The sequence below is a fragment of the Miniopterus natalensis genome, chromosome X, assembly GCF_054644295.1.
Source record: "Miniopterus natalensis isolate mMinNat1 chromosome X, mMinNat1.hap1, whole genome shotgun sequence".
Taxonomy (NCBI): domain Eukaryota; kingdom Metazoa; phylum Chordata; class Mammalia; order Chiroptera; family Miniopteridae; genus Miniopterus; species Miniopterus natalensis.
In genome coordinates this window covers 83,099,649-83,123,092 of record NC_142103.1, presented here as the reverse complement: position 1 = coordinate 83,123,092, position 23,444 = coordinate 83,099,649, and the positions used below count along the sequence as shown (strand labels likewise).

The window sequence follows — 23,444 nt, the reverse complement described above, 5'->3', positions numbered from 1 at the left end:
AATCATGGAAGCCCTCACATGCCAGTATGACATATCTACCTCTCCACCTCTTTTGTCCCCAAGGACCCTGAGGACTTTTTCTGTCCAAAAGCAGTTAGTGGAGAGAGGGAACCAAATATCAGTTTAGTTCACTATCACAGTACTTTGGATTTGGCCCTCACACTGCCATAGGCATAAACTTATTCCATCACGTCCTCTCATCAGTTTTTAAAGTTTTTGCACTTGACTCAGACTGCTGTGCTCAGGGTACAAGGTTATAACTTTATTGTTTCACGTGCATATGTCTAGTCATTATTCTCAGTGCTGCAAATACTGTGCTGGAGTGTTTGAGCCCTAGGGGATTTCAGCTTTAGAAACACACTAGGCTACAATCAATTCCTTTCCGTGATTCTTAGGCCTGGGCCACAGCCCATACTTGCTCTTGCCTCAACATTAATTCTGTTTGGGGACTCTTGGTGGTCTTTTTTTGTCCTCAGACCTTGGTCAAGGCATTGAAAAGCCATCATGACAAATCTTTAAATTCACTCCTAAAAATCTGCTGAATTTCATATACGAATTGATTTAATTCTGCCCCAGAGACATTCAATCACCTATTTACTTAAGAAATATTTATTGAATGCCTACTATATCCCAGTCATTTCAATAAACACTGCATAAATATTAATGAATAAAACAGGCAGGATCCCTGACATCATGGATCATATAATCCAATGGGAAGATAAAAAGTAAGCAATAAACAGAAGCCTAAATATATATTAAAATTGTGATGAGTGTTATGAACAAAATGAAGGCAAAGTGAAGACCATTTAGTACAATTAGGGGAAAAAATCTTACAGAAGGTGGTATTTAAGCCTCCAGCCGAAGGAAGAGAAAAAGCCTTGAGAACTCAGAGGAGAGTGTCCTGGACAGAAGGAATGGTATATAAGAGTCTTACAATGGGAAAACATTTGTAGTACAGTCAGTCGTTCCTTTGCATTGTCCCAATATGCAGGAATTTCAATTACCACGTTTTAGTTAAATAAGTCCAGACTTCCAAGTACACAGTTTGAATTTCAATTGTCGTGGTATATTAATTGTGAATAGTTGCATAAAGTAAAAACTTCATTATTAGCTCTTCAGTTCAGAAATCACTATGTAAATAACAGATCTCATCCCTTCTTTTAAAGTCTTTTGGTGATTGCTCATTGTGCATTTGTTATTCAGTTTACATACAGAAAGCAAAAAAGCAGAGCTGTGTTGCCTTCTTTTCTCCCAGTGATAAACCCATGTGACATTTTATAAAAATGGATAAATGAAAGAGGGCATTGTCTGACAGAGATGAAAATGTAGCAGACATATAAAAAATAACATTGGCATTTAAATTTGAATCAAATGTTAATGTATTTATGAAATAAATAGGTGACTGTGGATTATTGTCTCTGCTACTGTTTGAGAGGCTATGGATATACAGCCAGAGGAACTCAGTAAAGACAAACTTAACAATGTAAATAAAGAAAGCACTTGCGACAAAAAGTATGAAGACCTTCCAGAGGAAGTGTTACCAGCAAAACACCTCACATTAAAGGAATTCTCATAGATATTTTACAATCTTGAAAATACAAAGGATAAAATATTGGAAGTTGATTCAAACTTAGAAAAGAATTTGACAATTCACCAAAGCATAGAAAGGATGCTTAAGTTATACTATAAGAAGATGGCATGCACTATTCAAAGTACTATTGACAATTTTTACAAAGAAGTTAAACATTATAACTCTCAATGTTTTTAATGTTTTAAATTGTAGTGTACTAAATGTATATCAGTTTTACTATTTTTAATTTTACCATATATTTATACTGATGATAAGAGACTTTTTAAAGTTTTGACAAAATTTTAAAAGTCACAGAATAATTGTGATTTTCCCCATTGATTATTCAGATTTAATGGTTATTTACAGTCCCCACACTACTGTTCAAAGCCAGAACTGTCTGTATTTATTTAAAAATTGCTTATCTGCTAACACTTATTGGAGGCCCAATTCCAGGGCAATAAAAGTGAGGACATTATCAGTGGCTGCCATGTAGAGACTGGAGTCACAACAGTGGTATTCTCCTGATCATTTGTGGTCTAAGAAAAATAATTTGAAATAAAGTTTCCATTGCTATATAAATTTGAAAATGAAAGGTCTGGACAAAAAGGAAGATTTAAGTAGGATGTTTGTGTCTTCTTTCTACTTTTTAATTCAAATCTGTCAGTGTAGAAATAAAAGAGCAGCAAGTAAAAGAACATTAACCTTAGCCCCAAACTGAACTCTAACCACACCTCCAACTTAGAAATTTTTAAAAGTGTATAAGGACAACTTTGAGAAAACCCCGATTTGTCTTCTGTTTGGATAGTAAGAGCTGGAATTTGGAGGTTTTTTGAAGTAGCTAAAGGTTGTTGGGCTTCCTCTTTCACCATTATTTTCCTTGCAAGGAAAGTAGAGAAAATAGTTTACTTCCCTGCAAAAAATTTTTAATTATTATTTTTAATCCTCACCCAAGGATATTTTTTCCATTGCTTTTCAGAAAGAGTGTAAGGGAGAGAGGGAGAAAAAGAAAGTGAGAGAGACACATCGATTGGTTGCCTCCCACATGCACCCCGACCGGGGACAGGGATAGAGCCTGAAACCGAGGCACATGGCCTTGGCCGGAATTGAACCTGGGACCCTTCAGTTCGCAGGGCCAATGCTCTAACCACTGAGACAAGCCGGCTAGGACTCCCTGCAAAATTTTTATTTCTAATTCTTTTGCTCTGCGACTCAACAACAACACTTCTAAGACCTATAATATTTTCTTAAATGAAACATGTAATTCTGTTTATAAGAGAGTACATACCACAAAACCCTACAGGGGCTGAGATTGGGGCAGGGTATTGAATCCCTTATGTGTAGCAGTTTGGAGGCATTTTGTGGGCTGCAAGATAACCAGGAGTTTCTGTGCTTCCTTGGGCCACACCCACTCAAATCTCCTTTTTGAGTAAATTTTCTTTTTCTTAAACTCGAAGGACCTCCACAAGACTTGCAACCAAGAGAGCAATGGGCAGTGGCAGCTTGTCCCAGGCTAACCCCCTAAGCCCCTTTTCTCTGACTTTCAAGGGAGCTGACAGCAGCCTCGCCTTGTCTCACTTCTTTCCCGTAACGTTTCTAGAGAGCCAAAGCAGCCCCACCTAGGTTCTCTCCTGTTGCTTCTTCTATCCTAGGCCCTTCCTTGTTTCACTGTCCCCAGCTTTAATAAAGGTATTCTGAAAAATCACCTGGACATATGTTGTGAAATCTTTCCTGCACTAAGTAAAAATTAAATAAAAATAAAAATAAAAAATAACCAGGAGTCTATTACTTGAGCTCTAGGCAAAAAATAAGGCCTCAAAATAGCTCATGGGTTGTTTTTCCTATTGTTGATAGATGTGAGCTCTACAGCTATGGTGATGTTTTCCAAATTCCTTGAATCCTAGGGAGCGAGGTTTTCCAGCAAAGTTTTTCCCTACTTTTAGAATAATATTGGAAGAAGTGTTAAACCAAGGAATATTGATGTATTAGTGTAAGACATAGAGGCAAGAGAGTTTATCTTCTGTGACTCTATGCTACTTGAACCTTATTCCAGAAGAAAAAATATTTTCAAAACTGCCTCCATTCCAGGCCAGACAGATTAAATCTGTTTATATATCTTCAGAAAACAAATCCAGTTGACCCTGAAAAATGCATGAATATCAGTCAAATGGTTTACTTCTCAACAATATCAGTACTTGTATATTCCAAGTATTATTTAATATTAACATTAATATAATCAGAACCAAACATAACCAAAATACATATGCAAAAACAAATTTCCTGCCAAATGCCATGTCTCTAAAGTTATTAAATTGCTGACTACTTTTGTCTAGACCTTGGAAACAGTTCTGTAAGCTTTTTACTAGGGTTCCAGTAGAAGGAAGAAAATGAAGGTTTATTCTAGAAACTTTGTTAGCCAGAAAAATATTTTTTATATTTATAATTAATTTTTTAAGTATTTGGTTCTTTAGTCTAAAATTCTATTTTTTTATTTATTTTTCCTTGTGTTTTGTTATGTACATAATCTACTAGGATACTAACACATATATTATAAATAAACTAATACATATTGTAGATCCATTTCAAATTTTTTAACTATTAGGGATCTGTAATAAAAAATTGAGGACTTTTGCTTTAAACAAATTTCCATTTGGAGTATATATGAATCACATATTTTAAAAGTTGAAAAAAGATGGTACATCTTTGAAATAGGAATGTTAAGCAAAATTTTGATTCACATATAAATTGACAACACTACTTTCTATTGGAGTTGAATATGTCATTAGTATTTTTTATTAAATCAATCAACCACTGGCCAACAAACACACAAACCATCGTTATGGAAGTTCCTTTCCTTAATAACTAGAATCTTTGAAGGACTAAATCTCAAAAAGTCTACTGAAAAAATCTACTCACCTACTGAGCACTAAATGAACAAATCAATTCTGCCAGAAAGTTGGATATTTAGTGAACTATTCATTGTTTAAGTTATTTGACATCATGTAGTAGGAACAACAAATTGAGTGAATTTATGATTTTCCTACCTATCATCCTATCATCATTGCAAAAAAATACATACATAAATCCCACCAGAGAATTTACTCTTTATTTCAAGTAGCCCAAGCTCTCTGCTTAGGCTGAAATTTAAGCATGGTCATTTTGTCACAGTTGTTCTACTAATAAAATTAATGATTAATACATGTGGTAAACAACATTTTGCCCTTGGTTCTTCATAATTTCTAATGGTATACAGTGCTAATTATTGTTAAGTAGAGATAACACTGGGAACACTGAAAGAATACACGCTGTCCATTTTACATACTGATCATCTCAAATAACAATTATTGTCATCACAATGTAACAGAATGTTAAAATTGGACTCTTTCTGTCTCAGTTTCTGCCCAGGCCTAATAGATGTTGACTCTTCCCTCATTCCGAAGTGAGATGTCAAACTACTAAAACAGGACTTGCAAAGGATATACATAAGAATTAGTTTTGTAATCCATTGGTAACTTCCTGTGGCTTCTAAAATGTATTGCAGAAACCAAGAAACAGGTAGCAGATTTGAGGAGCATTTTTGAAGTGTACAATGTCCTCACATAGAGGGGTACTCTTTCCTCATTTCATGCCTAGGGTCAGTGGTTCCAATGACACCAATCAATAGGAAATCTTGGGGACACAGTACACTAATCTCAGGCCCATATCTGGGAAACCTAAAGTAAGAGGGACTGGATGGCTAGCTGTTTTTATGGTAGAGCAAGAGAGGAGACTATACTGGGATGGATCTGACTCTTGTAAGAGCAAAGAATATGAAGGGCTTCCCATGAATCAGTATGGAATGAGAAAGAGACATATCATGGTATTGGTTCACATCATAACCAAGAGACCTGCTGAAGGGGTGAGGAGATGTCGGCAAGAAGAGCCTAGTCTCTCGGATGGCAGAGAAGATGTAATTGTCTGTTATCAAGGACTGCTGTGAGAAATTCCCAGTGATGAGAGAGTTCTCCAAAGGACCCTAAAAAGCACCCCATGAGGGAAAGAGTCAGTGTCAAGCACCTATACCAATGCTAGATTGCTGAACAGAACCAGAGTTTGCCTGGCCCTTAACTCCTTCCCTTCCCTTGGCTTTACATAGATGAATCAAAGGCAGGGAATCAGAGGAAACAGCTTATGGTCCCTCTTCTACCTATAGACGAGGCCAGCTTGAATTAAGCATGAGCTGGAAGGCAAAAGGTATTAATTTGCAGTGCATTTCTTAGAGTTAAAAAAATAATTCTTATTATTACACATTATTTTACCGAGACACTTTGAGGTAATAAAGCAAGAAGATGACTTTTCTTTTCCCTGAAGGTTACTACAAAAGCCACAGGGTCCATTGTATTTGACCAGGGACAAGTAAAAAGACAAATCTCTAAGAATAGATTTGAAGGGCAGTAGGGAAAAAAGAATGATATTGTTTTCTATTGTATGCATATTATAAAGTCTTATTGTATAATCTAATGATTTCAATAATAATAGATAAAATTTATCAAATGCTTATTATATGCCAGGCATTGTATGATTTCCATGTATTAAATCATTTCACCCTAGCAACAACCCTATAGGGGAGAGGTTAAGTAATTTGCCCAGAGTTGCACAACTAGTAAGTGGCAAAGCCACTCATATGGCTATTTTCAACAAAAAAGAATTCAATTTCTTTCTTCAAATTCTTTTCTCTCAACAATCAAAATACAGGATATCTAAAATGCCAACCACAGCCATCTCAATTTCAATGCATTAGCACTTTGCAGAGACACATGAGGTTACATGTGATTTACCGTTTTGTTTCAAGAATAAAACAATGAGTCACCACAGAACTTTTTTTTTTCTTAAATACATATTTTTATTTCTTTTTCTCATTTTTTTTTTTTTTTTTTGTAGATGTGGACAACCACTACAAAATAAAATACAGCTGAAGGGTCGTGACCTCCTCACTCTAAAGGACTTTACAGGAGAAGAAATTAAGTATATGCTCTGGCTATCAGCGGACCTGAAATATAGAATAAAGCAGAAAGGAGAGGTATGTAGCATTTTCATCTCATCTTCCATTAGTACCAATCAGCTTTTGTAAAGACAGCCTTACAAAGAAAGAGGGAACAGAAAACACATTAAAATTCCTAAACAGTAGCAAGTAATAAAACCACACAGTCAAGGTAATTGATTATCACTGAATGTATAAGCATATAAAAAGGATAAAAATCAGTTATTCAATGACAAGTCATTGCACTTCTTTCATGTGGAATGTTGAAATTCATTATTAACTGGATCAGAAACTAAAGAATCATTCTCTGGAAAGATTTTATTTTTATATCTCCTTTCTTTTCTCTGTGTGTTTTCTATCAAGTTAAAAATAAGGATGGCCCGGCCAGGCGTGGCTCAGTGGTTGAGCATCAACCTAGGATCCAGGAGATCATAGTTCGATTCCCGGTTAAGGCACATGCCTGGGTTGCGGGCTTGATCCCTAGTTGGGGCGTGCAGGAGGTGGCCAATCAATGACTCTCTCATCACTGATGTTTCTATCTTTCTCTCCCTCTCCCTTCCTCTCTCTGAAACCAATAAAGATATATATATTTTTAAAAAGATGATATATTTTTTTTTAGCCACAAATTTCAAATGAGAATGCATATCAGATATACAATCATTAGGATAATGTTAAACATTTGCAATGATGTGACTGACGTTGATTGAAAAATTTAGCAAAGAAACAATTAAATGTTAACCAAGTAGGGGGGAGAATGGGACATGGTGCTTAGCTGTAATTATTATTCTGTGTTTAGAGCAATTTTCATTTGCCACACACTTAATACAGTAGCTTCACTTAGACTGCTTAATTGTGAAAGCATTTTCGTATTCCAAACTTGTTTAAAAGCTTTTGTAAAGAGTTGGTTTCAGGTTGAGAAAGTTTTATACAACTTTGATTTTCTTACCTTGCTCTGCAAGTTACTTAAAAACAAACTGAAAACAGAGTGACTCCAACTTTTATGGGATGCTATTCCTATAGAAGATCTGAAATAAGGAGAAAAGGTCCCCCCAAATCCCAAGCCTTTGTTCTTTACATTGTGTGTGAAGATGTTTAGCTGGCAGAAATCTATTTTTCCAGAGTGCATCCAATCTCCAGATGGTTTCCACGTGACTTTCAGAAACAAAACCGTTGCACTCCCATGAGGATACATAATGAAAGTGTAGCAGACACTCTGAGGACTCATCTTTAGGAGTCTTAGTGTCCCATGTTGTGACAGGGTAGCATGTTCCTAGCTGAGAAAACATGTCCAAACTAAGCATCTTCAGCATCATTGAATATTGATGGCAATTTCCATGGATTTAAGTAAGAAGATGGTCCCAGTGTGAAATATTAATATGCTTTGAAGCAACTGTTCAGACTGAACCCAAAGCAAGTAATAGTGCTTTCTAATTATGTCAACAATCTGTGGAAGTTGTTATTCCCTTCCTGCATTTGTATAGAAAAGGGAAAAAACACAACACTTTTAATTCATTTTTAAGTAATACTTTGAATATTTATTTGGAAGTAGTGATTAATTATGCTACAGTTTTTGATAATATAAAGAATAAGTTTTGAAACATAATCCTTGATATTGGATATAAATATATTTTTCATCTTAATTATATTCTTGTCCTTGATTTTCAGTATTTGCCTTTATTGCAAGGGAAGTCTTTAGGCATGATTTTTGAAAAGAGAAGTACTCGAACAAGGTTGTCCACAGAAACAGGTGAGTCCACTGACAAACTCACCCTTGTGTTGAAGAGGGGGGCCAGAGGATGAGGACCTGGGAGGAAGGAGTAGCCCAGTGAGGGCGATCTGTCTTTCTTTTAGCAACCATAAAGGGGAAATACTGTATCTGGGAGCAGCAGTACAAGCTTCTAAATGCCCTTTCCAATTATCACAAAAGCTGCAAGCACAAAGATTAGCTTCATCTGTAGGAACTCAATGAGGACTTGAGTAGATGTCCCAAATAGAAAGCACTTCATGTTAAGTACAAAATGTAAGTGGACACAAATTCTCAGGCCTCAAACTCATGTGGTCAAGAAATGTGTATTTTTCTAATATATAAAGAACTTTTTCTTATTTTTACCAATTCTGCTGGATGGTGGAAACTTAATCTCTTCAACATTACAAAATCCTCAGTGATTTCGGGGTTTGCTTTGTCAATGGTTAAGTCCTAGAGAGTATGTGAATGTCAAGACATCTAGGACTATGGGTATCTGGTTATTCGTAATCAAGACATCATCATCAAAGGCCCATGCTGGAGTTTTCTGGGACTTCTGTATCCCCATTGGGCTTTGGCTCTCTCCCATTCACTGTGGAATTTGCTTCACTCTGATCACAAGACCTGAAATATATCTTAGTTTGACTCTCTCAGCCTCTTGGCAGCTTTCCACACCACACTGAGCACAGAAATACTGCAAGGCTTTTTCTACTCTATTGTTCCTTCTTCATGCTGGGTGCCAGGGAGTTCTATAACATTTGCTGCCTCCTAGAGCTCTGTCTTAAAAGCATTAAACAGGTGTTCTCAGCTCTGGAGTTCCCCAAACTCTTCTAAAATTTCCATCATGCTCTCCAACCTGAAGTACTTGGCCTGGAGGACAGACAAGAGTTAACAGTGTCAAAGATCCATCAATTTCTATTTCTGTTGCTTCTCTCTTGCTCCTCTTCTTCCCCTTCCAGTTCCCAGTATTGGGGGCCCAGTGATAAAGTAGGAGGAAAAACTCACTATGACTATCCATATATTCTTTCAAATCTATTGTTTGTAGCTGGAATCCTAGGCTGTTGAAACAAAAATTTCTTTTTTTCTCAAACGATTACCTCTGCACTGTTTCAAAAAGTCTCTTTTGTAATTTATAAGTCTCACATTAGCTCTTTTCTTTCTCTCTATATTTCTGTTATACAAGACCTCCCTTGAATCAACAATATGACTGTCTAAATGGGCAAATGGATAGGATTAGGGAGGAGGTAACACAAAGCAACAACAACAAAATCCTCATTGGTTGATTCTTCAAATACCTTGTCCCACTTACAAGCATCAGAGCTTTCTAGAGCTTAGAAGCACACATCTACTTCGTGCCATTCTTGCCTTGTAATGATCAGTAATGAAGTTATCAAATACATGACAAAATGAAGTTCAGGAGGATTAAGTGACTTCTTAAATTCACTCAATTAATACAAATAGCACCAAGATTCAGAGGCTAAGTTCACTGTTCTTATTAATGCACTTGCATTGTCCCCTGAAATAAGGAAGGAGGAAAGAGCGGAAATATATAAGGTGTCACCTAATCTTTAAAGTCATAGAAAGAAAACAGATGAGAACATTTTGCTCTTTAAAAGCTGCCCCTTAAAGAGATCACATGGACACCTGCCATATAGTAAAGAAAAAATGAATATTGCAAAAACCAGTCAGTATTTCTCAAATTCTGCTTCATTTCAACACTGGTCTTCCCTGAGTTGGACAGAATTTTATTTTATTTTGTCATTTTTTATCATTAGTACAGGAGTGTTCTTTTTTGAAGTTATCAAAATAATTAAGACATAGAAATTTCTCAATTTTAAAATTTTAAAGCTAATTCTTAGTTGATGTTTTCTACAATTTTTCTCTTTTCAAATGTTATTTTTGATATCAAATATCCCTGAATAAATGATCAGTTTTATTAATCACATATAATGTAGTTATTAAGCTATTAATAAAACCAAGAGTGAATATTTAGCCTTTGGGTACAGATCCTGTGTCAAGTACTCTACATTAATTACATGGATTATCTCATTTAATCCTCATGACAACTCTATAGGGGTGAGATCAATGAAGGACACAGGCTTAAACAGGTTCAACAAATAGCCCAGAAACACATAGCTAATAAATGGCAGACTAGGATTGGAAGCTGTTATTAACTGTACTTTTTAAGAATCTAATTTAATTTAGACATGTGATGGTCATGTTTTATTCTAGTAAAATTGTTCCTAAAAGTGGTATTAAGCATTTTGTTAAATTATTGCTTTCTATAAAGAAGAGCTCAGAAACCTGCACAAAATCGCACACTGTAACAACAAATACATGAGAAAAGGAACATAAGACCATAAAAAGTTAGTTCACAGAGTATTCATCATTATCCTCAATAAATACCCTTGGTTCTAATTGCATATGGCATTCTGCCAAGTTCAGCAGTAAAAGAATCAGTCAGAGTAGCTGCTTTAAATGCTTACAGAAATGGTAAACCTCAACCAAGAACATGGTAGAGCTTTTCTATTATGTATATGTTCATCTTAATAGTTGTCCCTTGGCACAATTTTTCATCAAAACCTTTTATCTTGGTGCTGAGAATGAAAATAATGTGTAATTAAAACTACCTATTGGGGCCCTGGATTTGTGCAAGCCTCTGGGATGAGGTGACCCTCACAGGACAATCCATGAGAACTCCATCCCAAGCCTGAGTCATAGAGATATAGCAGTATTTCTACTTATCCCAGGGAACAGAATAAAATTTTCCACCCAATTTAAGTCATATTAATTGCTCATGTAATATTTTTTATTAAAGTGTAACACACCTATAAAAGTACACAAATCATCAATCATATAGTTCAATGAATTTTTACAGTGAAAACATCCTTGTAACTAATATCCAGATAGATAAACAGGACATTAATAGCAATCAGAAGCCCTTCCTTGTATCTCCTTCCAGTTGCTACTTCCCCCACCCTAGGGTTACCATTATCCTGGCTTTGAACATCGCAGATTATTTTTGCCTGGTTTTGAACATTATATAAATGGAATCATTCAGCATATGCTCTTTTGTGTCTGGCTTATTTTGCTCAGCATTATGTTTGTGAGATGTATCAATGTCACTGTGTATAGTTGTAGATCATTTATTCCTCGCCCACTCTTTGTGTATACCTGCCTGGTAAAATGTGTAATTCTCCTGCATGTTTACTCATGATTATATTATTTTATTGCAAGTTAATTGAGCAGATAGACAGATACATTTGTTAATCTTAGTAAGCGCAGTAGCTGATAGAAAACTAACAGGGCATCCTAAGAGATGACTCTTTTCATTAGTTAACATTGGTATTTGACTTTCAAGGTGGAACAGAAGCTGGTGTTTTCCAAGCTGTTTCAAATTCATCACCTTTACAAAGGTGGCAATATAAAAGTCATGATACTATTCTGCAGGTAGGAAAGTGAAAAACAAAGAGAGGTTAATAAGTGCCTTTGTTCTACCTGCAAGAGCCTTCGGAGCCCTCAGATTTCTAGTGCATGAACTCCTTTATACTTCTTCTTTCAAAGTTTCCAGGGGTCTGTGAGGAAAAGAAAGAGCAAAATAAGATTTACTATTACGTTCTCAGACATAAATTAAGATACTGACAGAAGAAACTTTGTCAGCAATGGCAGCTCCTGGTGGCTTCTCAGAACCTCTGACACCATCCTAAAGCAGTTACTGCCACCCAGGTCTCATAAACTGGTGAATGCTTGACTTGTGCTTTTGGAATGGGGTCTGAGGCTTCTTTCTGATCAGTGACCAAATTGCAGAGGCAATTCCTTCTCAGAGGCAATGTCCCCCATTTTATCTCCTTTAAGAACTACTGAAGGCTTTGACTCCTACCTCTTAACACTTTCTGTAACCTCTCTCCCTCCCCCTACCTCTGAAGTCCAGGCTTGATGTAACTCTTCTTTATAGCACACAGAGGAAAATGAAAAGGTAACTAATCCTGGGTTATTACAGCAAAATAACTTCTAGTCAAAGTAAGAGTATGATGTGGAGCAGACCTACTAGGAGGTCTTAAACTTTGTGTGAAATGTTCCTCCATAGTCCCTAACCCTCAGTGACATTCATCCCCTTGCTAGGCACATAGCAGGCACACAATAAATACTTTCTTGATGAATTTGCAGTATTCATATTTATTTAGGTGACTAATTTTGTTTATAAACAGATTAAATGCTCAAGAGTGATTAGTGATTATAATCATCACTAAATCCCATTAGCTCACTTCACACATAATAGGACATTCTGTTCTTTCTGTTAACAAAATTAGAAGTTTGCAAGTGAAGAGAATGGGTCCTCTGTTCAGAGTCAAAATCCCTCTTTAATTCATTCAACAAGTATTTGTTGAGCAATTCCTATGCACCAGAATTTATTCTATCCTGGACTTGAGAGTGATACAGCAGTGAACAAAATAAAGGAAAACCCCTTTCTCCATGGAGTTTATATTCTAGTGGGTACACAGACAAATAATAGACAACCATTAAGTGAATAATAATACAATATCAGTGGAAGGTGACAAATCCTTTCAACAAGGAGAAAAATGTCCCTGGAACTGGGGGAAAAACAAGTACTCCATTATTTGGATTTTGGCTTTACTCTGAGTGAAATAGGAAATTTTGGATGGCTTTGAACAAAGGAGGGACATGATCTAATTTGCATTTTAAAAGAATCTCTCTGATTGCTCTATTGAGAATAAAGTGTTGGGGTGGGGATGGAGGCAAGACAGAACCAGTGAACATGTTAATAGGTTGCTATAGTACATAGAGGTTGGGGGCAGGGTGGTAGCAATGAAAGGGGTAAGAAAGACAGATTCTGGGTACGTTTGAAGGGTGAGCCAACAAGATTCCTCATGTATCGGGTAAGAGAGAGATACCAAGGATGATTCTAAAGTTTTTGTCTGAGCAACTGCGAAGAGAATGGAGCTGAAAGATCAGGAGTTCACTTTTGGAAGTATTGAGTTTGAGATGTCTATAAGACACAAAAGCAAAGATGTTGAAAAGGCAGTTATTAGCTTTGAGTAAGGGAGTGAGGTCTGGCCTAGAAAATTTGAAATCATCAGCATAAAGATGGTATTTAAGGCCATGGGAGTGGATACGATTATAAAGGGAATGAGGGTAGATGGAGGGAAGAGGACCAAGGGCTAGCCCTGGGGCACATCAACATTAAGAGGTCAAGGAAAACAAAAGGAACCAGCAATGGAGACTGAGGAGGATGAACTATCAAGTAGATGTAAAAGGAAGAAGGTGTGGTGTCCCAGGCAGTGTGGCAAGGAAGTTTATCAAGGAGGGGGTGGTGACCAACTTTGTTAAATGCTGCTACATCAAGAAAAGAGAGACATGGCCACTAGATGTAGCAATGTGAAGGTAACTGGTGACTTTGGTGAGAGGAGTTTTGGTTCAGTGTTGGGAGGCCAAAGCTTTATGGGAACAGGTTTGAAAGAAATAAGAAAAGAAGAACTGAAGAAAGAAAGAAAAAAACAGAGTTTTGCTGCAAAGGGAGCAAATAATTAAATGGATACCTGCTATGTCATTCTTCATTTCTGACTGGTCATTTTTCATAGTTTCCAAATATTTTTTCATGCTGTTGCAATCAGTATTCTAAACTCTATATCTGAGAGATTGCTTATCTCTGTTTCATTTGGCTCTTTTTCTGGAGACTTCTCTTGTTCTTTCATTTGGGGCTTGTTTTTTGGTCTCCCCATTTTGGCTAAATGTAAGGTAGATCTGCTAGGATTCTCAGTCTTTTTGAAGGGTCTCTGGTACAGGCCAATATGAGATGCAGTTAGTGACTATCCCTGAGTACTCTGTTTGGGCTATCAACAACCCCAGGCTTGAGGTCTCCACTGCCGGGGCTGGGTATGGTTGGACAGGACCAAGATGCACACCAAAGTCTGCTTTTCTAAGGCCTGGGTCCCAAAACAGGTCAGGCAAAAACTCAGAGCACCCTGAGATCTGCCTTAGTCTGCAGACTTGTTAATCTGATTCTCTTCGTGAGCCTCAGGCTGTAGAATCTCCACAGGGTTGGGTGGCTGGTTGTTATCAGTCTCTTAACAAGCCTCAGGCTGTAGAAACTGCTCTGGGCAGGGCAGAGGCTCTCCAGCAGGGTGGGGCAATTGCTTCCCCCCTCAGGCAAAAGCCGAAAGTTCGCCTCCCAAGAAAGATGTCCCCCACAGTCTGGGGGAATGACTCTCCCCTGACTCTCCCCACACAGCTCCAGTCCACTCCATTCCCCCTCAACCACAGCCCAAGGCGAGTGGCTGCACAGGAAACTTTGTGCGTTGGCTCTTTTAAGACGGTTCCTGCAGTTCCAGCCATCCCTCCCTGGCAGACAGAAACCCGGCTGCTTTTCACAGCCAGATGTTACGTGGGCACCTTTCTCAGTTCTGGGGCTCTTGGCTGGGAAGCCCAGCCTGGGGTTTAGGCCCAGAGTCCTCAGTGGGAACCCCCCCAGCTGAGATCTCCCTCCAGACCTTCAGCTGCCGCCTGTGGGAGCCCAGCCAGCCCTCTTGCATCTGCCCTTCCTACCCGTCTCTGTGCGGTCTCCAGTTTTCCTCTGGTTATGAGTGTGCTCTCCAGCTCGTCTTCAGTTGGTTTTCAGGATGGTTTTTCTATGTTTTAGATGTAAATCCAGATTAGTCCAGGGAGTGTCAGTCTAGCTTCCACTCAGTCTGCAGCCATCTTGGATCTCTCCCAAATGATCTATAATTCCTATTCTTTACCTTCCCTATCCCCCCTCCCTGATCTATTTTTCTTATAGAACTTATCAACAGCTATCATACAAGATATTTACAGTAGTCTCCCTTATCCTCAGCAGATATGTTCCACGATCCTCAGTAGATGCCTGAAGTGTCCGATAATACTGAACCCTATATATACTATGTTTTTCCTATACATGTACCTGTGATAGTTTAATTTATAAGTTAGGCATAGTAGATTAACAACAACTAATAATAACATAGAAAATTATAATAATATACTGTAATAAAAGTTATGTGAATGTGTCATCATTATGGAAAAGAAGGGTTACTTGAACACAAGCCCTGCAAGACCTCAACGGTCATTCTGATAACAGATGGCTACCAAGTGACTAATGGGCAGAGTCCCTGTAGCATGGAGATGCTGGACAAAGGGATGATTCACATCCCAGAGAGACAGAGCAGGAGGGTGCAAGATTTCATCATGCTACTCAGAACAGCGTGTAATTTAAAACTTATAAAATTATTTATTTCTGAAATTTTCTATTTAATATTTCGGGCTGTGGTGGACTATGGGTAACTGAAACCTCAGAAAGCAAAACTACAGATAAGACAGGCTATTGTAATTTACGAATGCAGTTTAGTATCCGTTTTTTCCCAGTAGAATTTAAGTTCCATGTAGGCAAGGATTTGTACCATGTTATTTACAATGCTTTTCCCAGTGTCTAGAATTGCACCAGGCTCATAATTTTAGAATTATTAAGTAAATTTCAGAACCATGCTGTGAGGCCAGGAAACTGTTATGGTCACTCCATAGAGAAAAGATTGCCTACTGCCAAAATGTAGTTTGATTGTTGATAGTGAGGGCACCACATATGCATCAAGAAGGTATGAAAAGGTTTATTACTCACATTATGTGGCTTTCTAGAGAGAGTAGGGCTGTTTCCCAAGCTGTTAGAGACTGAGGAAATGATACTGGCCTGCACTTTTTTTGCGGTTAGGATGTGGGGCTGGTTGAGGATTCCCATGCATAGGCCTTGTGTAGTCTGAACCTCATGCTAGTGCCAAAGGGGGGACAGTCTGCACTTACTTATAAGCTTGCCCAGATATAGGGCTGAAAGAGAAGGGAAAGTGATGGTGGCCCTGAAAGTCTGTAGCAGTCAAGCATCACAAATGGAGTGAGACTTTATTACAGGACCCTTAGCAAGTAGAACTATTAGTGTGTTTCATGCTCTCTGATTTTACCTGGGGCATAGCACGTCTGATTTGCAAGGAGTCTTAGAGGTCTGGGCAAACTGCCTGATTTTTCAGATGAAGAACATTGTGTCCAGTTCCACGATGTGTCCTGTAGATCTCACTGATAGTTGGTTCAGGGGCTGGCTTCCCTATGCACAGTTCAATCAGTGTTGAAGAATACATACGCCTATGTAACCTACAAACTCTATCAAGGTATAAAACATTCCCATTACCCCAGAAACTTCACCAGTGCTCCTTCCCAGGCAATCACCCTCTCCCGAAGCAACTACTGTTTTGACTACTGCCATTCTATGTTAGTTTTGCCTGATCCAGAACTTCATATGAATGAAATACTAATGAAATTATCTATTCTTTGTGTCTAGCTTCTTTCATTCAGTATAATGTTTGTGAGATTTATCCATGTTGTCTGTATTTGTAGTTCATTCCTTTTTATTACTGAGTAGTATTCCATTGTAATCCATGTTATCCCATACTACAGTTTATTTTCCCATTTTCCTGGATAGAATCATTATATATTTAAAGAATCAAAATTAGGCATAGTCTCCAAAAGGGAACAATGTCCCATTATTGCCAGATTTTGCACAAGAGGGTGGAGAAATGGGCACACATCTGAAGGAGAGTTCAGTGCTTATACAGAAAATTCCCTTATTTTGCTTTGCCTGGGAATTCCCTATCAGAGGTTGAAAAGCTTTAAAGAGTTTGACTTTTCAATTGAAATGGTGACAGTTCTTAATAATCATGTTTCCCACTTTAGTTCTTTTGTTCAAAATGCTTTTTTCCCCCCTCTTTCTTTTATTGTAGGCTTTGCACTTCTGGGAGGACACCCTTGTTTTCTGACCACACAAGATATTCACTTGGGTGTGAATGAAAGTCTCAAGGACACAGCTCGGTTTGTAAATCTTCTCTTCAAAGCTTACTTCAAAATTGATGGATACATTTCAGAAAGAAAATATGCTTTTCTTTAATAATACTTTTCCCTCAAAGTGTCCTCTGTACTGTCGTCTCTTTTACTTCTTTCCCTCTTTACTTGATGTTCTGAATGCCTCTACCTCATTGTCTGGCTACTTTCTGTGGGATAATGTTTTTCTTAGCAGTTTGAAGAGGTTTCTGATTATGAAATTTGAAATTTAGGGAAACTTAGGAATCACCGAGCATGATCCTCACATTTTACAATTGTAGAAATGGAGGACCGGGGAAATGGACACTTTCAATGACTCATAACTAGTTAGTATTAAAGCAGGTAGTAATATTAATAGCTAACATTTATTGAGCATTTATTATGTGTCAGCGTTGTTCTAACTCATTTAATTCCTTATAACAACCCAAAGAGATTTGCATAAAGAGGTGAAAAAACTTAATTAGGGACATACTAGCTACTGTAACACAAGATCTCAAAATGTCAATGGCTTAACATAGTGCAGATGTTCATGATTGGTAAGAGGAAAGGGATGATTATTTATGTGGCCATTGAGAGACTCTGGATGAGAGTGGCTCTACAATATTCAACATGTGGCCTCTAAGGTCACCCTGGGTGTCAACATCCAGCCAGGAGCTAGGGGAAGAGAGCATGGAGACAGAATACTTGCTTCAAGCCACCTTAGGAGGGAAGTGGCACAATCACTTCTACTCACATTCTATTGGCAAGTTCTACTAGCTCACTCCTACCCAGATGAAAGCAGAAGCGGGAAAGGCTCATAATAACTATACTGAAGATTGAAACATAAGCCCCCGGATTCCCTATGCTGTACTCTTACCATTATATCACATCTGATTGAGAAATACAGAGCAAATGTCTTTGTTTAGGTATTTTACCCTTGATATGAAAGACTAATGATTTTTTTTTTTCTTTCTGAAAATGATGTGCCATAAAGCAACTCCTTGCAGACATTGCCCGCTTTTTGTGGCAGCTTCCTAGTATATACTAAAGAAACAACTTCATTTGAATTGCTGACGAGATTTGAAATCACTCAACTTTAAATCTTTTTGTTACATTATTTCAGATGACACAATGGTAGTTTTAAGAACTGTTGGATAAAAAGAATAAACACAAATGAATTTTTCTTCCAAATATGCTGCCACTGACTGGGATTATATTTGCCTAATAATTCTTCTTTCACAAAAGTGAGGTATACTTTATTCAAGAGCAAATATTACAAACTGGTCAAGAGGTGAAGCCAGGGACCCAGCCAGGATAGAGTTTCACTGGGGATCCTCCATATAGGACTGAGTGAATGATGGTGAATGAATCATGTGTGAGCTAGTGGTTGAAAAAAGGGTACTGCTGGAGGAATAGCTGAGCACCCAATAAATAGTTAAGGAGTGCAGATTGGCAGCCAGAAAGAGGTCAGGGCCTAGAAATCAGTGGAGTGGGCAGGACCCCAAAAGCAAGCAATGAATAGCTAAGCATGACTTGAAAGCTGAGGATGAGTATAAACATGCTCTTTTTGTGTTTGCTCTCCACACAATTTCCATTGCAAGTCCTTAGTCAGAGGAGCTCTACACAGATCCTTAGAAAAACAATCCGCTCACAAGTTCCAACATGATTGAGACCTTTTAGTCCACATATGTAATTAGATCTATTGCTACATGTATATATGGATACATAAAATTTGATCCATAGAATTCCTTCTGATCATTCCATCATATCCAAAAGACTGAATGAAAATAACAGCTCCTCCTTAAAGGGTGTATAATATGGACCTCTTGTACTATTATCTCTAAATCTTTGTAAAAACCTTAAAAACTAAGTATTATTGGTCCAGTTTTATAGATAATGAAACCAGGATTCAGATGTAGTAGCTAAGTCGACATTTAAATAATGCTGTGTTTTTAAGGCTATGCTGTTTTGCCTACTCCTACTGCCTTTTCTAAACATCCCATGAGAGGGTCAGTGAAATACATTATGAAAATCATTGGCTTCTGTGTCATGACGTCCCCAAGACCGCCTCCATGTTTGATGATTCACCAGTAGGATTCACAGGACTCAGCATGTAGTCATACTTGTGGCTATGATTTATTACAGTGAAAGTATACAAATCACAAGCATCAAAGGGAAAAGGCACATGTAGCAAAGTTCAAAGGAAACCAGATGCAAGCTTCCAAGAGTCCTCTCCCAGTGGAGTCACTCAGGACATGGCTAATTCCCTTGGTAATGTGTTGTTACAACATGTATGAAATGTTGCCAACCAGAGGAGCTCCTTAGAGACTAAGTGCCCAGGGTTTTTAGTGGGGGGATGGTCATGTAACATCTTCTGTTTGACATGTACCCAAATCCCAGACTCCCAAAAGGAAAGCAGGTGTTTACTTTAAACCATATTGTTTGTAAGAACATTTTAGGCACATCAAGCAACTCTTATCAGTCCTGGGAATGGTGGAAACACTGACCAAATCAAAGTTCCCAGATGCCATCCACAGGCATCTTTGAAAGCAAGACTTTCCAAAGATAGCAGTCAGGTCTGCATTGTTAACCCTTTTCTGCATGGCTTGAAAATAACAAGACATGAGATGTAGTCCAGGCTTTGCCACTTACCTACTCTGTAACCTCCATAGGTGAAAATTTCTCTTTTCTAAAATGTGAGGGTGTTCTGATCCTTAAGTTTAACTTTATACTCTCAATGCATGCAAATATATTAGATACAAAGGGGTAGTCCTTAAACAGAGGTGTGTCCCAATGTAAGCCATGTGTAGACGGTTGCAGAGTAATTTGGATTGAGGTGGAGATAGGAGGTAGAAAGATAATTTATAATTCTGCAGGTTAGGGTTCAGATGGTGTCTGAGCATCTATATTTTAACACTCAAAGGATTCTGCTGCAAGGGTGGCTGGACCACACTTGGAGAGACCCTGAATTGAAAGGTTGTATTGTAATTCTGGGCTCTTGTGCTATCAATCTATGCTAGTGCATTAGTGAAGGGAATGGTAAATAAGAGACAGCTAATAAGCTATTTATATGGTTTAATGATAACTGATTATGAAGGGTACATTAATAGTGGGACAAAATGATTTCAGATAAGTTATTAAAATATGTATGTATATATTAGAAAAAAGAAAATGAAAGAAGTTTCTTCTTTGAGGAGAAGGTGGTAGATTAGGTGTTGGACATATTTCATTAAAGGTTGAACCTCCAAATACAAATAAATGGCAACAGGCCATTGGAGATAAAGACCTTGGGTGAAAGTGAAAGCTAGAGAGAAGTATAAGCTCAGTGGTATAAAATGAGCTACAGAGTCTCATTGTGGGAGAATTGCAGAAGGCTGAATCTTGAGCACAGATGCAGTTAAGGAGGGGTAGGAGGAAATCATCAGGGTACAAGGAGAATAAGGTTAGTGCAATTTCAGACGAGGCTGCAATGGGAGATGGGAATGTCAAAAATGGGGAAGAGTAACCACTGTGGAAATCTGACTTTCTTTTGTGTACCCCATTACTACTTAATCTGCCAAAATATCTGACAAACAAGATATGGCTGAGATTCAGAAATTCAATAAATCTAAATTGAAGAAGACAAGAGAAACCTACTGCCTTTCACGGAAGCAACTGAACAGAAGATGGAAGGAAGTAAATCTTAATGACATCTATCTGCCAATATGCACTATTCGGTCCATAGCAATTGCCTCCTTGCTTTCTGTAGAAGTTAAACTTTGTAAGATGCTAAGATATTGGATGATGTTTAAATAACAGTGCTGGCCCTTTCAAAGAAAGAGGACAGTGCCTACCTGATAATGATTGATGGCATTGTTTCTCCATTTGCCTATCTAGCTGTTTTGGGGGCCTGGTGCAATAAAAAAAAGTGGCTGCCCATGGGGAAAGAACCTGAGGGGGAATACAATGAATGTGGCAACAGGGGAAAAAAAAAAAGGCAAAATTGGGCTAGTCCCCTGAAAACTGTTAAATGCAATTTCTGAAGTGTCTCTCTTATTTAGTCAAATGACTAAATTATTCATTTATTAAAAATATTTATTAAATGCCTAGATTTTCTTCCAGGAATTGTTTTAGCACCGAGAATAAATGCTTATCAAATTAAACAAAAGCCTTGTTTGAGTGGAAATTATATTCTAGGGGGAAGAGGCCTTCACCAAACAAATAAATTAAGCATGAATAGACTAGCAGGTTGAAATAAGAGCTTTTATGAAGCTAAAACAACGTGATCTGTGAGTGGGGTGAGGGCTACTTTAGATTGGATGATTAGGGAAGGCCTCTGTGAGGAGGTGACAGTTAAATTGAGAACTTACTGAAGAGACAGAGCCAGGTATGCAAAGCTGTGGGAAGAGCACAGCAGACAGAAAGAACTGCTGGTACAAAAGGTTAAGGCAAGCTTGATGTATTCAGGAGCAGAAGAAGAGCTAACAATGTTTTAAAGTCTGAAAATAAAAATTTTAAATCCACAGATAAAAATAGTACCCTTAAAAGTTGGTCCTGTCTCAGCCACCAAAGGAAGGGGAAATAAAATCAGATCAAGGAGTCAAAAACCTAAAACACATTCAAAATAGAATGTGTTGCCCTTTTCTTTTTTGATTAAAATAATAAAACCTGTTTACTCTTCAAAATATTGTGGGCAAATTCTCCTTAGCTAAGTCTAAGTTGAGTATTATATAATCTGAGGATGCTAGTGGGGAGAGGGGGGAGCACTGAGATGAAGCTGTGGACTTATCAGTGCAGAAACTGGTGTGTCAGGGCTCCCCAAGACCACCCCCAGGTTCAACGATTCATTAGGACTCACAAGACCAAGCATATGGTCATACTCATGACTAAGATTCATTACATAAAAAAGAATACAAAGCAAAGTCAGCAAAGGGAAAAGGCACATGGGACCAAGTCCAGAGGAGACCAGGCACAAACTTCCAAGGGCCTTTTCCAAGTGGAGACACGCAGGACATTCTTAATTCCCCCAGTAACCAGTTGTGGCAACAAGTGTGAAATCAGTGAGTCTTTACTCAGTCCTCAAGATTTTTATTGAAGGCTGGTCACATAGGCACCTTCTGCCTAGCATAAACCCAAATTCTACACTCCCAAAAGGAGAGCAGGTGTTCAGCATAATCCATACTGTTTTATACAAACAGTTTAGGTTGTGAGCCATCCTTATTATTTCTAGGAATGATGGAAACCCTCCCGAAGTCCAAGTTTCCAGATACTAGCCAAGGGCCATCCTGGTAAGCAGGCCCTTTGAAGATAGCCATGTTAGGATTGTTATGTTAACGCTTTTTTTTTTTTTTTCTCCTTTTTTTCACAACAGGGCTCTCATTTCTCTTCTGGATTTTTCTAACTGTCTTTTACCTCAATATACTTTAACTGGTAAGGGAGTGTATGCTACACCCATGGGAGGACAGCCTTAATATTTGAATTGTATCCTTAGTTCAGTGTGGGTCCCTATAGCGCCAGACTCCCATTGGACAGAATCAACCATTGTTTACTTCCCTCTTTTGAAAAGTATCTCTTAACAACTCTTTTCTACCCCCTAACATATCAGAAGACACAAAACATATACATATGTTCAGTTAATTTTTTTTCAGATTCTATAGTATTTTCAGATATTGTCAATTCTCTGGTGCTCTGGTGCTCTGCTGGGGTTGAGTTGGATATTTTCTTTTCTTTTTCCTTGCTTTGGGCTTGTTCTTTTAAATGTGGCACCAAAAATGACACCTTAGCATGACTCAGATCACTGATATTTTAGAAGTTTAAAATCCGTTGGAACTTAGGAACAGCAGAAAGACATTATCACTCTAATTTCAAGGCTTTCTGTTTCTTCTATAATGACAGCTCTTCATGCCTAATGCTCTGAGTCTACTATTGAAAGCTGCATAATAGCTTCACAGTCACTTTCACTTTAATACAGTACTTCATAATGCAGCTTCAGGAACCATGTGTATGAAAAGCTCCATATAAAACCAAATAATGTAACGTTGTTCTACTCTAATTACTTTTCTTATAAATGTAATTTACTTATGGTGGTGATTGCTAAAGTATGGTCTGTCGATGTAAAATTAGTAGAAAGGAAAATCAGCACAAACCACCATATTAGTTTCTTAGGACTACAAATTATCACAAACTTGGTGACTTAAAACAACAGAAACTTATTCTCTCACAGTTCTGGAGGATAGAAGTCTAAATTCAAGGTGTCAGCAAGGCCA

The 23,444-nt window shown here is 37.8% G+C and overlaps 1 protein-coding gene across 1 annotated transcript in view; it reads left to right on the top strand.

Annotated features, from left to right (window-relative positions):
- Positions 1 to 23,444, top strand: part of OTC (ornithine transcarbamylase) — a 51,239-nt gene that overhangs the window by 5,125 nt on the left and 22,670 nt on the right. The window contains exons 2-4 of the mRNA XM_016197049.2: positions 6,488 to 6,626; positions 8,253 to 8,334; positions 17,124 to 17,211. Coding sequence (XP_016052535.2) covers positions 6,488 to 6,626; positions 8,253 to 8,334; positions 17,124 to 17,211 — 309 coding nt within the window. The remainder of the gene's footprint in view (positions 1 to 6,487; positions 6,627 to 8,252; positions 8,335 to 17,123; positions 17,212 to 23,444) is intronic.